General features: G+C 32.6%; 1 protein-coding gene across 1 annotated transcript in view; it reads right to left on the bottom strand.

Moving 5' to 3' along the window:
- Positions 1-8,822, bottom strand: part of LOC139504067 (uncharacterized) — a 98,137-nt gene extending 89,315 nt beyond the window's left edge. The window contains exons 1-3 of the mRNA XM_071294125.1: positions 8,802-8,822; positions 7,075-7,132; positions 5,105-5,212 (exon numbers count right to left, since the gene is read on the bottom strand). Coding sequence (XP_071150226.1) covers positions 5,105-5,212; positions 7,075-7,132; positions 8,802-8,822 — 187 coding nt within the window. The remainder of the gene's footprint in view (positions 1-5,104; positions 5,213-7,074; positions 7,133-8,801) is intronic.
- Positions 8,823-14,460: the final 5,638 nt, after the last annotated feature.

Genomic DNA, 14,460 nt, shown 5'->3' with positions numbered 1-14,460 from the left:
TGTTGCTTATGTGATAACAAATCCGGTAAATAGTTTAATTCGGTAGGTCACATTCAGGAAAGGGAAGGGGATTGTAGTTACGACGTAAGGAACATATCCGATATCATTTGTGATACGGTTATTCCATAACGGTCAACCAACTCGTGATGGCGTCCGTAAAATTTACGAAGGGATGATTTCAACTTCACCATTTGTGAATGTATTCCTGACAGAAAAAAAACTAAGTCCATTTATAAGAAAAATACGGAAAAAATGGATTTTTTTAAAACAAATTTACTTCTGCATACTATCTGATGATCATAAAAAAGCTTCTTTCTAAGTTTAAAAGCTTTAATCACAGCGTGAATGTCATGTTTCACTGCAAAAAAATTAAGTTTATTTACAAGAAAAATAAACACATACAGGAATTTTATTTTTACAAAATTTACTTCTGGATACCCTTATGATTATAAATAAGCCTCTGTCCAACATGTCCAAGTTTGGTACAAATCCAGTATAGTTTAGGAAAATTATTCAAATTTCAAAAACTATTTCCACTGAGTGAATATTTGTGGACGCCGCCGGCGCCGACCACGGAATGTAGGATCGCTATGTTTCGCTTTTTCTACTAAAGTCGACGGCTTGACAAAAAGTACTTATATTTCATTGTATTTTGTGATGTAAAATATGGATTGTACTGAAACAAATTATGCAGACACTTTTTTTTTATACTATCCAATATTGCCCGACCGTATTATAATATTCAAAATATTATCCTATTCATAAATTAATAACAAAACTTTCATTTTTTACCTTAGATGCACAAGAAGCATGAACATACCAGAGGCTCAAATTTGACGCCAGAAGCATGAACATACAAGAGGCTCAAATTTAACGCCAGAAGCATGAACATACAAGAGGCTCAAATTTGACGCCAGAAGCATGTACAGTTAATTCAGAAATTATTGTGTGCATTTATTATTCGAAATTTGTCATATTAGACTAAAATGCGATTTTCATTTAGGCGATATTGAGAAAAATAATATAGTTGATAGTTTTTAATTCAAATTTTTTGTAAATGTGTGATATAGAGATATAGGAAGATATGATATGAGTGCCAATGAGACAACTTTCTATCCAAGCAATGGTCTATATGACGTTTGTTAAGTGGCTTAAAATAAACGATTGGGCAATTATCATGTGCGGTATGGTATTTGCTCTTTGTTGAAGGACTTACTGTGACCTTTAGTTTTTAATTTCTGTGTCATTTGATCTCTTGAGAAGAGTTCTCTAATAATCGAGCATACATCATCCTCTTTATATATATATATATATATATATATATAGATTGCCTAACAATGTAATGTTAACACACTATTTAGTATGTAAATATAAGAATGTTTAAAATATTTACAAAATGATGAAAATAAACGCAATATTTCGCTGGACCAACTAGCTTTATCAAGCGTGCATCTATCCAGGTGAAATCGGATGTAGATGATAAGAAACTTTTGCAGCTCAACGTCTATGTTGCACTGAACTGCCTTTTAAATAAGAAAATTTTGCAGCTCAATGTCTATGACCCCTTGCATTTAGCTGCTTTGAAAATAAGAAAATTTTGCAGCTCAATGTACATGTTGCACTTGGATTTAGCTACCTTAAAAATACATAATTGGTAGTTGAAGTTAGCAACGTCCATTGGCCAATATTACGGGATAAAAAGGACGATGCTTTGTTTTAAATTATTCTTTATCTTTCCTGTATCTTTTTTCGTCTTTTTCGTTAAGACCATCAGGTTCTAAAGTGTGGAGTTGGTGGATCCAAAAGTTTTCTCTTCTCCTTCTCGCCGTGGTTTCCCATTCGGTGAGAATGTACAAAGATAAGAATAAAGCAGCTAACAGAACACCCCTGGTACTCACTGAGTACAAAGATAAGAATAAAGCAGCTAACAGAACACCCCTGGTACTCACTTACCATCCTGATTTTAAAAATGTGTCATCCATTGTTCAGAAGCATTGGAAAATTATAGAAAATGATTTAAATCTAAAAAAAGTATTTATTTTCTTCACCACCAGTCATGGCCTTCAGAAGACCTAAAAACATCCGTGACAAATTAGTGACATCTGTATTAGCAAAGCAGCCTAATCCATCGCCCGGTTGCTACAAACAATGTTGTCGAAGGAATTGTTTGTGTTGTAAAGCTGCCAATACAAGCAGTTCTTTCATCAGCTCCGTTACGAAACAAAATTATACCATCTACTCTAATTCCAACTGTAAAACGGAGAACTCAATTTATATATTAACATGTGACACTTGTGGCATTCAGTATGTGGGAGAAACAATGGACAAATTTAATATTCGGCTCAATAACCATCGTTCATCGTACAAAACCAACAAAAACTGTCCTCTCACAAGACATCTTCGTTCAACAAAACATCCATTTGATAATGTCACTTTCCAAATTATAGAAGTCAACACCGAATGGGACACCACGGCGAGAAGGAGAAGAGAAAACTTTTGGATCCACCAACTCCACACTTTAGAACCTGATGGCCTTAACGAAAAAGACGAAAAAAGATACAGGAAAGATAAAGAATAATTTAAAACAAAGCATCGTCCTTTTTATCCCGTAATATTGGCCAATGGACGTTGCTAACTTCAACTACCAATTATGTATTTTTAAGGTAGCTAAATCCAAGTGCAACATGTACATTGAGCTGCAAAATTTTCTTATTTTCAAAGCAGCTAAATGCAAGAGGTCATAGACATTGAGCTGCAAAATTTTCTTATTTAAAAGACAGTTCAGTGCAACATAGACGTTGAGCTGCAAAAGTTTCTTATCATCTACATCCGATTTCACCTGGATAGAGGCACGCTTGATAAAGCTAGTTGGTCTAGCGAAATATTGCGTTTATTTTCATCATTTTGTAAATATTGTAAACATTCTTATATTTACATACTAAATAGTGTGTTAAAATTGCATTGTTAGGCAATCTATAATTTTATTTGTGTAATTGAATTAATCTCTGTACTGATTTATCCACACTCCCATAGATTTGTATGTCATGTGCTGCTATTGATAGGCACTTATATATATATATATGGATACATCTGTTGTAGGGTTGTCACTGACTCAGACGTACTTATAAATATAATTATTTTCTGTGACTGTATCTTACATTAATTTGTAGGATCCTTTACTATAGATAATTTAGCTGATCTGTAACAATAACATCTTCATGCCTTATATATCATGTACTGCAGTACGCCGCTAGATTAAAACTGACGTGGAAAGGTAACACACGGCCAGCGAAAGCTCTTTTTTAAGAGCCCAGGTGGTCGTGTGGTCTAGCGGGACGGCTGCAGTGCAGGCGATTTGGTGTCACGATATCACAGTAGCATGGGTTCGAATCCCGGCGAGGGAAGAACCAAAAATTTGCGAAAGCAAATTTACAGATCTAACATTGTTGGGTTGATGTTTAGACGAGTTGTATATATATATATATATATATACAAAGGATATTGCGTGCATATTGCATCATAGTCTACATGCTAAACTTTACAACTGTAAAACATGTATACCAAAACTAAATTTTATATGTTACTTTGTAAATACAGCTGTTTCTTAAACCATGTCTCCTTTAGGGAGATATATAGTATTCGTAAATATCTTGTATCTGATTTGTTGACGTACTGGTTCCCCGATATTATCTCTATGTTTCATCTGATATATACATAACTTGGATCTGTTACCAGTACGGCTACTTATTTTTGCGGTGAAAATTGAATTCTGATGTTGGCACAAAGTGGAGGTAGGGGTAGTACACAATCATATTAAAGTTTAAACTCTGACATGTTCAGTGCAAATAATTGTTAAAAATATGACCTCTGAATAAAATTGTAGTGCATATCAGCCATCCATTCAAGGATAAATTGTTTTTTTTAAATATCTTCATAATAAAAGTAATACAATTTTAGCCGGAAAGAGAATAACTATGGTAAATTGCATTGTCTAAATTTACAGAAATTGTGCCTGAAGTTTGTTTTAATATTTCAAATGTTATGCCACCCATTAAATCTAATATAACGACAGAATGATGCGTAATTAAACATAACGTCAAGGAATTTGCAATGTTTTATATATATTCAAAAAAAAAAATCAGATGAAACTTGTCGCTGGATAATAAAACATAATAATAAACTAACGATTAACAAATATGTGCCCATAGTACACGAATGCCCCACTTACACTATTATTTTCTATATTCAGTGAACCGTAACATTTGGCATTAAAATAGAAAGATTATATCATAGGGAAAATGTGTACTAAGTTTGATGTTGATTGCACTTCAACTTCATCAAAATTTACCTTGACCAAAAACTTTGATCTGAAGCGGGAAAGACGAGCAAACGTGCAAAGGACGAACAAACGAACGGACCCACAGACCACAAAATAAAATAATCCTCTACTCTCGTAGGTGGGGCATAAAAACCGATTTTAATACTAATGTGTCACTTTGTTCTTTTTTCGCAGTTTCAGGTATAAATTCTGAACAATATTTTCAAAAGTCTACAACACAAAAATGTGTCCACAGTACACGGATGCCACACTTGCACTATCATTTTCTATGTGAAGTGGACCGTGAAATTGGAGTCAAAATCTAATTTGGCATTCAAATAAGAAAGATATTATCATAGAGAACATGTATACTAAGTTTCAAGTTGATCGGACTTCAACTTTATCAAAAACTACCTTGACCAAAAACTTTAACCTGAAAATTGCACTTTCATTTTCTATGTTCAGTGGACCATAAAATAGTGGAAAAATTATAATTTGGCATCTAAATTAGAAGGATCATATCATAGGGAACATATATACTAAGTTTCAAGTTGTTTGGACTTCAACTTCATCAAAAACTACCTTGACCAAAAGCTTTAACCTGAAGCGGGACAGACGAACGAACGAACGAACAGACGGACGGGGCATATTTTAGGGTGACGCACAATGCAATTACCCATAGTACTTTAGCTTCTAAAACTGCCAATTCATATGTTCTTGTTACAAATCATGACATGTGACATGTGTAAAGCATTAGAGAATAAGATAAAATAAATTTCTACTTACAGCCATGCTCGTCTTCTCCAGTGGCACAATCATTAAAACCATCACATAGAGAATTGACTTCAATACATTCACCATCGGAACAAGCAAATGCATCTTCTCCACAAGCACCTTTAGAGAAAAAAAATAAACATAAGAAGAGTATAAATCTGTTAGTAGATCAAATCAGGCAGCTAGAAACCAAGATATAAAAGCTACAAAAGGGGGACGAAAGATGCCAAAGGGACAGTCAAACTCATAAATCTAAAACAAACTGACAACGCCATGGCTAAAAATGAAAAAGACAAACAGAAAAACAATAGAACACATGACACAACATAGAAAACTAAAGAATAAACAACACGAACCCCACCAAAAACTAGGGGTGATCTATATACAACTATATATATTGCGATATAAATAAATGTTTTGTAACTGTTTATAAAACCTTTTAAATAAACTCAGAATACCGGGATTGAAATATTGTATATGCGCCTACCACCCGTGTTACCGGTGTTGTTTCGTATCAACATTTCAAGTTTTAAAATCCAGTCGTACGCACGCCTATTGATGATACACTTATCATTGATAAGTTGTATTTGGCACAATTTTGGGAATTTTGGGTCCTCAATGCTCTTCAACTCTGTAATTGTTTGGCTTTATAACTATTTTGATCTGAACGTCACTGATAAGTCTTATGTAGACGAAATGCGCGTCTGGTATATTTGATTATTATCCTAGTACACTTTTATTGTTATCGAGGTCACGAATTAAAAAAAATATAGACATACAGATTAAAGCTATTACCAGGATAACACCAAATCAAAATTATGCAAAATATGTCTTTAACGTACGATGGAAATCGAACAGAGAATAACATAAATTGATTCAAGATTATAAATACATTGCAGATATACAACCGGCTGTTTGTAGATAAATTATGAAATTTAACACAAAATAAAACCTCATGACTTTTCCATTTCCTATAGCTAGCCTTTTCGTGAAATTTTATGTTTTGCTTGGTTTCGAAATTTGATTCATTCTTTTCTGATTGATTATCTGTTTCTCTCAGTTTTAGTTTTAACCTGGATTTGTTGTTTTCTCAATCGGTTTATGAATTTCGAACAGCGGGTATACTACTGTTGCTTTTATTTATCCGGTAAAACAGTTTGAGACAAACATTCTCGTTTGAATTGTTTTGCATTGTCATTTCGGGGCCTTTTATAGTTGACTATGCGGTATGGGCTTTGTTCATTGTTGAAGAGCGTACGGTGACCTATAGTTGTTAATTGTCGTGTCATTTTGGTCTCTTGTGGACAGTTGTCTCATTGGAAATCATACCACATCTTCTTTTTTTTATATATAATCTGCATCGAGACGTGAATAGGTACACATAAATTTTGATTTCAATAAAAGTGTTGCGTCCGCAGTGTTTTCTGAATATACGTTTACAAAGAACGCCTATACGAATTATTAAATCCTTCTTATATAGATATGAGAAGATGTGGTATGAGTGCCAATGAGAAAACTCTCTATCCAAGTATTAATTTGTAAAAGTAAACCATTATAGGTCAAAGAACGGTCTTCAACATGGAGCCTTGACTCACACCTAACAACATTATTAGTTTATTATCTACTTGGATCACTTCTCGATCAATACTAATTTTAGAAGTTAGAGCCCCACTGGTTGTAATATGTTCGACTGGTTCCGGCTCTACCGCCTAGTGCAAACCACAAACAATATATATATATAACCGCCGCAATATAGTCCAGACTGCTTCGTGTGTTTAACCACCAACAATTTATATTATTGCACTTGACAAATAGTTATTCAATCGTTGAGTAACATTTAAAAGTCTGAAATTAACGACAAAAAGAGGATGGAAGCTGTTTAACTTCGACAAGGACACTGTGAATCTGTAGTAATAAAGTGTCATAAGCTTTAAAAAGTATCCCTACCCTATCAATCAGAACCTTTATGAATAATTACTTACTTGATCGGTGGAAACTTGTTCCCAAGACTATCAACATTATCCATATATTTGAAATTTCCTAGAATGTAAAATAGATATCAAATTAAGAAGTTTATCATCATGACATATTGAAACGGAGTCACATCTCTACCTTTAAAAATATGGGACATTAAAAAAAAGATCTTGGAACGCTATCCTTGCTGATTAAAATTGTAGGGTAAAATAATTACTGGATACTGATACAGAAAGCGTCTGGTGCGTTTGAATTCATTTATTTCTTTGGTGTGTTTCTGGAGATAAATTGTAGGACAAACTAATATTTTAGAATACAAACATCGCAAAAACAAATAATTCTAATGACATAACCATTTAATCAAAAATATTTGAACTATTAAGAACTGCCATACAAAAAAGGGGGAAAAGGGGGAGGGTACCTAAGCTATAAAAGAATGTTCAATTCACCATATTCTTTAAAAAAATCCAGTATCAAGTCTGAGGTAAGCACTGTAGCAGGTTTTGTTTTCTCTTTTGATTGATAACGTTTTAATTTGACCGTTTATATAGACCTATTCCTATTGCATTGGCTTTGGATATCTTTTATATACTTTACTATGATAAAATAAAACTTCAATCATATCGATATATGTAATTTGATGGTATGAAAAGAATGCGGATTATTACTAACATGCATCCAAAATGTAAAATCTTTTTAACTTAAAGAGCATGGTAATAATAATATCAAATGAACACAATTTATTTTACAAAAGACGCTTTATAAAGAACTTAATAGTGACACATGTCCAAAAACTCATATTTTGTTCAGAAAGAAATTTGATCTGGAATGTTATCACTCTCAGTCTAATATAGACCTGGACTGATTAAATGACTTAAACATCTATACACGAGGCCTCTCATTGGGGTGTAAAAGTAATAACATTATCACTAATATTTTGGCAATATAATCACAGAATCAAAACAAAATAATTTTTCAGCAAGATAATCAAATTATAAAAAATACAGTCCTAGATTATTTAATATTCAAATAATCATGTAATATTTAGTCTGGTTATCAGATAATCACTATAAAGACGGCAAAGTTATCACACAATAAAAAACCGCAATGAGGAGGCTCATACACTTACCTTAACAAATGATACATACAATTTTGATAATCAGTGACTACCATGTTTTCTACCGGGAACTACCGGGAACTACCGGGAACTTTTGAATTCGTTAGACTTATGTAAGAGATTATTCATCTACAAGAAGATCTACTCCAATAATGAAATAAGATACGAATGGATATAGAGAATATATCTTATATAAGCTAGTATCCTTGTAATATAATCACGTGACTTATATAAAATAAAACTTTTATAATGTGAACTCACACCTTTTATTACAATGTACAGTCGTTTTATGTCTTTTTAATTAAAGGTGTCTTAACGATCTTGTCTACCCATGAAAGTCTTGCTTATACTAACTTAAGCATGTGTTCAACACTATTTTTGTTTGTATATTGAAAGGTGCTTTTTTTGTTTCGAGATGATAAAAAATCTTTGTGTTCACCCATCTTATTTAATTTGCATTGCCATCTTCCCTGGAGAACTGTTTGAGAAAAATTCTCAGAGATATGTTGCTTATAATAATGAATAAACACAAATCGTGCTAATAGAATGTTTGATTGATTTTAATCTGTTTTGTAGGTGTTTGGTCTGTTTTTGAAATATTTTTATAAATTATATTACCTTCTTTTTAAAATCTTGCATTTTCCAATATCACTGAATAGATATGTATTGTCCATATGCGCATCTGTTGCTGAAAAATTGGTACCATTAATGTTAATGACAGTACATTATTAATCATGGGCGAAGCGAATGTTAAATAAGATTGTAAAGATAGGATAAAACTAAGGGGTCAGATAATGTCTGTTGATTTAGTATTCATTTGAGACTAAGGTTGAAATCTACCTCAGAGAAAGTTGGCATTAAGCTTCTTTGCTATTCTTTTTCAGTCACATATCTTGCATATTTAAAAAAAAAAACGTTTGCAAACTTTTGCGTTTAAGTTTTCCTGTTTTGGTAAATCCAGAATCTTCAATTTTATCAATTGCTATGTTTGGTATTATCAATCTAACAAAAACCTGAAACTGTTAGTGGTTACTATAAACATGGATGATGTCATCGTCACAGGACACAATGATTTCTATGAGCTGAAAGACAAAATACGTTTAACCAATCAGGAGACGTGTTCCCTCCAAAAATTTATTATTAGAAAATGAGGTATTTACTTTAAAACGACACTTTTTATCTTTCCTTTAAATGCAAAAAGTAAAATAACCAAAAAATATTGTTTTCCACAGGAAATTAAAAACAGAAAATTCTTTATAAATTGGCCAAATCAAAAGCTTAAACGCATCTAACAATTGGGAAACAACTGTGATATGTCTAACTTGAAACCGAAAAGACTGAATCTAGACCAGGCTTAAAATGTTCAAGTTTTTTTTTAAATAGTTTCTAATTTCTAAATGTCTGTACATTTGCTGTTTTCAAAAATGCTATTGTTACTCTGCATAAGATAGCATTGAAAAATAAAAATGTACTTTAACTGAACAAATTAAAAAAACTAGACCAATTATAAAAAATAGCTTATACATGTTATATCTGCATTAATTGTAAACATGATTTGCGTAGTTCTGTCATTTTTAGCCATTATATTTTATAAATTTATGCAGTTCACCAGGGAAGACTGAAATTATGCAAATTAAATGAGTTGGGTCACTGATCTATTTGTCAACTCAAAACAAAAAAATCACTTAATCAATATTGTCAAAAATGAAATAATAGCGTTGACCATATGCCTTATCGTTTAGGTTAAAATAAACATTTAAAAAGACAATACTTTGCTAAAGACTTGTTATATCTGCATTAATTGTAAGCATGATTTTTGCAGTTCTGTCATTTTTAGCCATTATATTTGATTAGTTTTATAAAGTTAATAAGGGAAGACTGAAATTATGCAAACTAAATGAGACCCACTGATCTATTTTATTTATTTATCATAACAAACACATGAACCATAAGAGCTACGATTCCGGATGCAGCTAGTATGGACCATACACGAATCAGTCTCAGTTCAATCTAAAGGACTTTTGGTATGTGTTTATAATAGTATGACAATGTTAAATGTTATTATTACAGTGGTTACAATGAATTATGTTGAATAAAAACAAATTCACCTGAGTATTCCAATATTTATTCCATTATCTATTTGAAAAATTGAATCATTAATTTAATTTTAAAGCTTTTCATCTTTGTCTGAAGATTTTCCATAAAGGGGGCACATATAATCATCAAAAGATTTTAATACTTATCTTTTTATTTGACATAAATTATCTCCATTGCTAGTGGATTAGATACACTACAAAAAGTTTTATATTTATCTCTTGTAGAGTCATAAGGGTGGAATTTGTACATATATATGTGTGTATACTTCTTTGATTTCAAATTCCTAGATACCTAGATTAATTTGAAGGACTAATATTGCTTTATCAGTAATATCTCAATGATTCTAGGATTAAACATTTTTTCTAGAGGTTATTGATGTATTAACCAGGGCAATTAACTCACTAACTGAATAAAGTCCTTTGAATCGATTAGGCGCTATAGAACCAGGTTTAATCCACCATTTTCTACATTTGAAAATGCCTGTACCAAGTCAGGAATATGACAGTTTTTGTCCATTCGTTTTTGATGCGTTTTGTTATTTGATTTTGCCATGTGATTATGGACTTCCCCAATTGATCTTCCTCTAAGTTCAGTATTTTTGTGATTTTACTTTTTGGTAATGTTTGTGAGTAAAAGCCCTAGTTTGAAAAATGTGCTTAATCGGTTATCCATATAATTCTTAAACCAATTCTTAGAATACTATAACAGTTACACCTATGTGTTATAGTAGTCTCAGAATAAACAAGTGCTTCATACAGTAAGTTATGGCACTTGATTATAGATTTGCATATCTTATTTAGGATTTCCTTATTTGTAACCCTTGTGTTAATGACTGAATGTATTAACATTGTACATGTGAGGCTAAATTAAAAATTACCTGGTTTGGTTGTTCAAACAAACGTGACCAATTAACATTGCCAATACATGATTGTTGATTATTCTGATTATCTGTCCAAGTACAAAAGTATGCTAACAAGAAAATACACATGAGCTTATAGAAAGTACTTGAAAATGTTTCAGAGTGTAACTGTTTGAGGTCTGAGGTAATCTATCCTGTTTAATGTGGCTCATAAGGTTTAGGGGAAAGAAACGCTAATATCGTGTTTAAATCACGACAAACACTAGTCACTTAGTCTACATACTTCGTTCCGTACGGTACTGGATACCAATTAAAGTAGTAGTTAATTACAGCCATAAATCAAATAAATTGAGAAAAGTCAAAAGAATGAAAGTAACCCGTTGGACTTACGATGACTTAAAACTAAAATTGTGCTAGTGACGGATCCAGCAATTTTCATAAGCAGTGGTTGATCTAGAAATTTTATAAATGGGGGCCCATTGGCTGCCTAAGAGGGGGGCCGCTCCGGTCATGCTTCAGTGATTCCTTATACAATCAATCAATTTTTTTTCTCAAAAAGGGGGGCCGGCCCCCCGCCCCCCTAAATCCGCCTCTGATAAGGGGACCCACTGACTGGTAAAGAAGGGGCCTCTATCATGCTTCAGTGATACCTTATAAAATCAATCAAATTTTGCCCACAAAAAGGTGAGGGGCAGAGTGCTCTAAATCCGCCTCTATGATGTGCAACACAAACCACCGAAATACATGAGTGAATTCAGGTACTGTGAATTATAAACAGTTAGGAACTTCAACATTTGGCAACTTATGTTTTAGAATATTTCACGGCAAATTTAGTTAGAAATTTGTATTTGATTGGCCATTTTCACAAACATGTGAAGATAAGAACTGGTGAGCTTTTTGTTGAATATAATGAGAAGATAGTGTTAAAAATGTTTGCATAGTTCATGAGTTGAAAATTATAAAACAATATATATTGTTTAACCTTGGATAAAAAGATCAAGTCCAACATTGAGCCCCCCTTTTGGATCCGCCTATGATGCAATTTTAAATGAAGGTGGCAGTAGGAATTTGAAACTTCTAGCTGACTATGCGGTATGGGCTTTGCTCACTGTTGAAGGCCGTACGGTGACCTATAGTTGTTAATTTCTGTGTCATTTTGGTCTCTTGTGGATAGTCGTCTCATTGGAAATCATACCACATCTTCTATTATATATTTATAGTACATTTCCTAATGATATTACAAGGAAAATCAAAATGCACAGATTCTTAACTGAACTTCTGTCAGATTTATAGTAGAATTTTTAATTCACTGGCAACTGTTTGACATTGTCACAGGCAGGGGCGGATCCAGAAATTTAGAAAGGGGGGTAGGGCGAAGTTTTTTTTTAAAGACAAACAAGCAATTTTTATCCAAATGTTTCAACCAACAAAATTAAGGAAAGTGAGGAGTTCCAAGTTAACCAAAGGCTACGAATGAGTCTGAAATGACAATGAGTTTATGAATGACGATCGACAAATGGAGACATAAAGGCCACTCCCAGCAGCTTCTTGCAGTATGGTCTTTAAAAAAGGTACTAAATATTTCATTTCGGCGAAATTGACATTCCATGTAGTCACACATGCAAACCTCCGCCCCAAAAAGATACATCCGTTTTTTTATTCATCATATTTATTTAATGCTAAATTATTCTGTTGGAAATTTTCGTTTCTAATAGCACAGAAGTGGACAAGATTATTGTTTTCAATCCAGATACGGCCAGAATTTTAGTTTTTAATAGGCAAAAACCAGAGTCAGATTTTTTTTTCTCAAATATCTCAGACTGCCTTCTCTAACAAATAGGCTGAGGCGTTTTGGGTAACACGTGTTTTCGTTTTTTTTCATGCTGTCGTACATTTACGTATAATATCATATGTGAGAGTTAAGTTAGTCTGGAATCGAGAATGGGAAATTAAATAAGGACCAAAAAAAAAGTTAGTTAAAAAACAAAAATATAGAATAAAGGATCATTATTCTCAGAGCATATATATGTCTCTGGAAGAATCATGAGAATAAAGAAAAACTAAATAAAGAATATTCAATCATTTATCTATTATTTATAACTCAATCACATTTTGTTCCATTCATTATTAAATAACTGTGCTAAGGGGGGCATGATGGTGAAATTTGGAAAATTGACAAACGAGAATTACTCTAAATCAGAGAATAATCAAATGTAACTGTTAAACAGTTAGAGTGTAATAAATAAAATATATGTACATATATTTTACAAAATAAGGTCACAGAAAACACAGGTTTTTGTTATTACTAATAAGAGAGTCTGCAATTTGAGTTTCACTGTCAGTGGCGGTTCCAGAGGGTGGAGGCGGGGGGAAGGGGCGTAGAGGGCATACGCCCCCTTTGCTTGGACATTTTTTTTGTAAACTGATTAATCTGACAAGACTTCAAGACAACTTGCAGACTTCGAGAATAATTTTGATAATCTAAACTAAAGGAGATAATATGCTAGTTCCGGTTAAATAAATGTTGCTTCTGGTCTCATATGATAGCTCATTTCACACTGATTCTAAAATATATATTTTCTGTATACTTTTGCATGTAAACCCGGATATGATTGACCACTTAATTCCGGTTTACAGAAAGTCACTTCTAGTCTTCAATGATAAGTGAATGTATCTAAATTACAAAATATATGGATTCTGAGTACTTTCATATGAACAAAGTGCAAAACAGCTACTTCCGGTTTTCTAATGGTCAACCGGTTGTCATTCTCAAGGTCATATGTCACTTAACCTTTTATATGGATTTATAATGAACTTAGTTGAAGTTATAATCAATAGACCTTATATTAAGACATTTTAGTGGAACTAACTTCTATAAGATGTCATTAAATTGTATCAGACTAAATGTAACATATCTTCATTACAATAAAGCAAACATTTTGCACTTGTTTTGTATGTATATCTTGAAAAGTCTTGGAGAAATTGCCAAAAACAAGGAAAAGCCATAATTTAGAACTTGACCTTACACTTTGGCCGTGACCTATTTTTCATGGTTAGGACCTATGGACCTCAAACAAAAGAACATTCCAGTGTTAAATGGTTAACGGTTGATGAGTTGATAACACACACCGACAAATTTATTTGGTAAAGTTAGATAACTCCTATTAAAATTTATCGAACTGACAAATAGTGTACAAATGAACATTGAACTTTTATAAATTTTTGTTTTTGAATGGTTTTCTATGCATGTACTCGAGATGTCGACTTATTAACCTTGTAAAGCATAATTGTGTGTGTTGACTTCATTTTATCTTGAAGATA

Source organism: Mytilus edulis, chromosome 14 (assembly GCF_963676685.1).
Source record: "Mytilus edulis chromosome 14, xbMytEdul2.2, whole genome shotgun sequence".
In the NCBI taxonomy this organism is placed as follows: Eukaryota; Metazoa; Mollusca; class Bivalvia; order Mytilida; family Mytilidae; genus Mytilus; species Mytilus edulis.
This window is presented reverse-complemented; position numbering and strand designations above follow the sequence as displayed.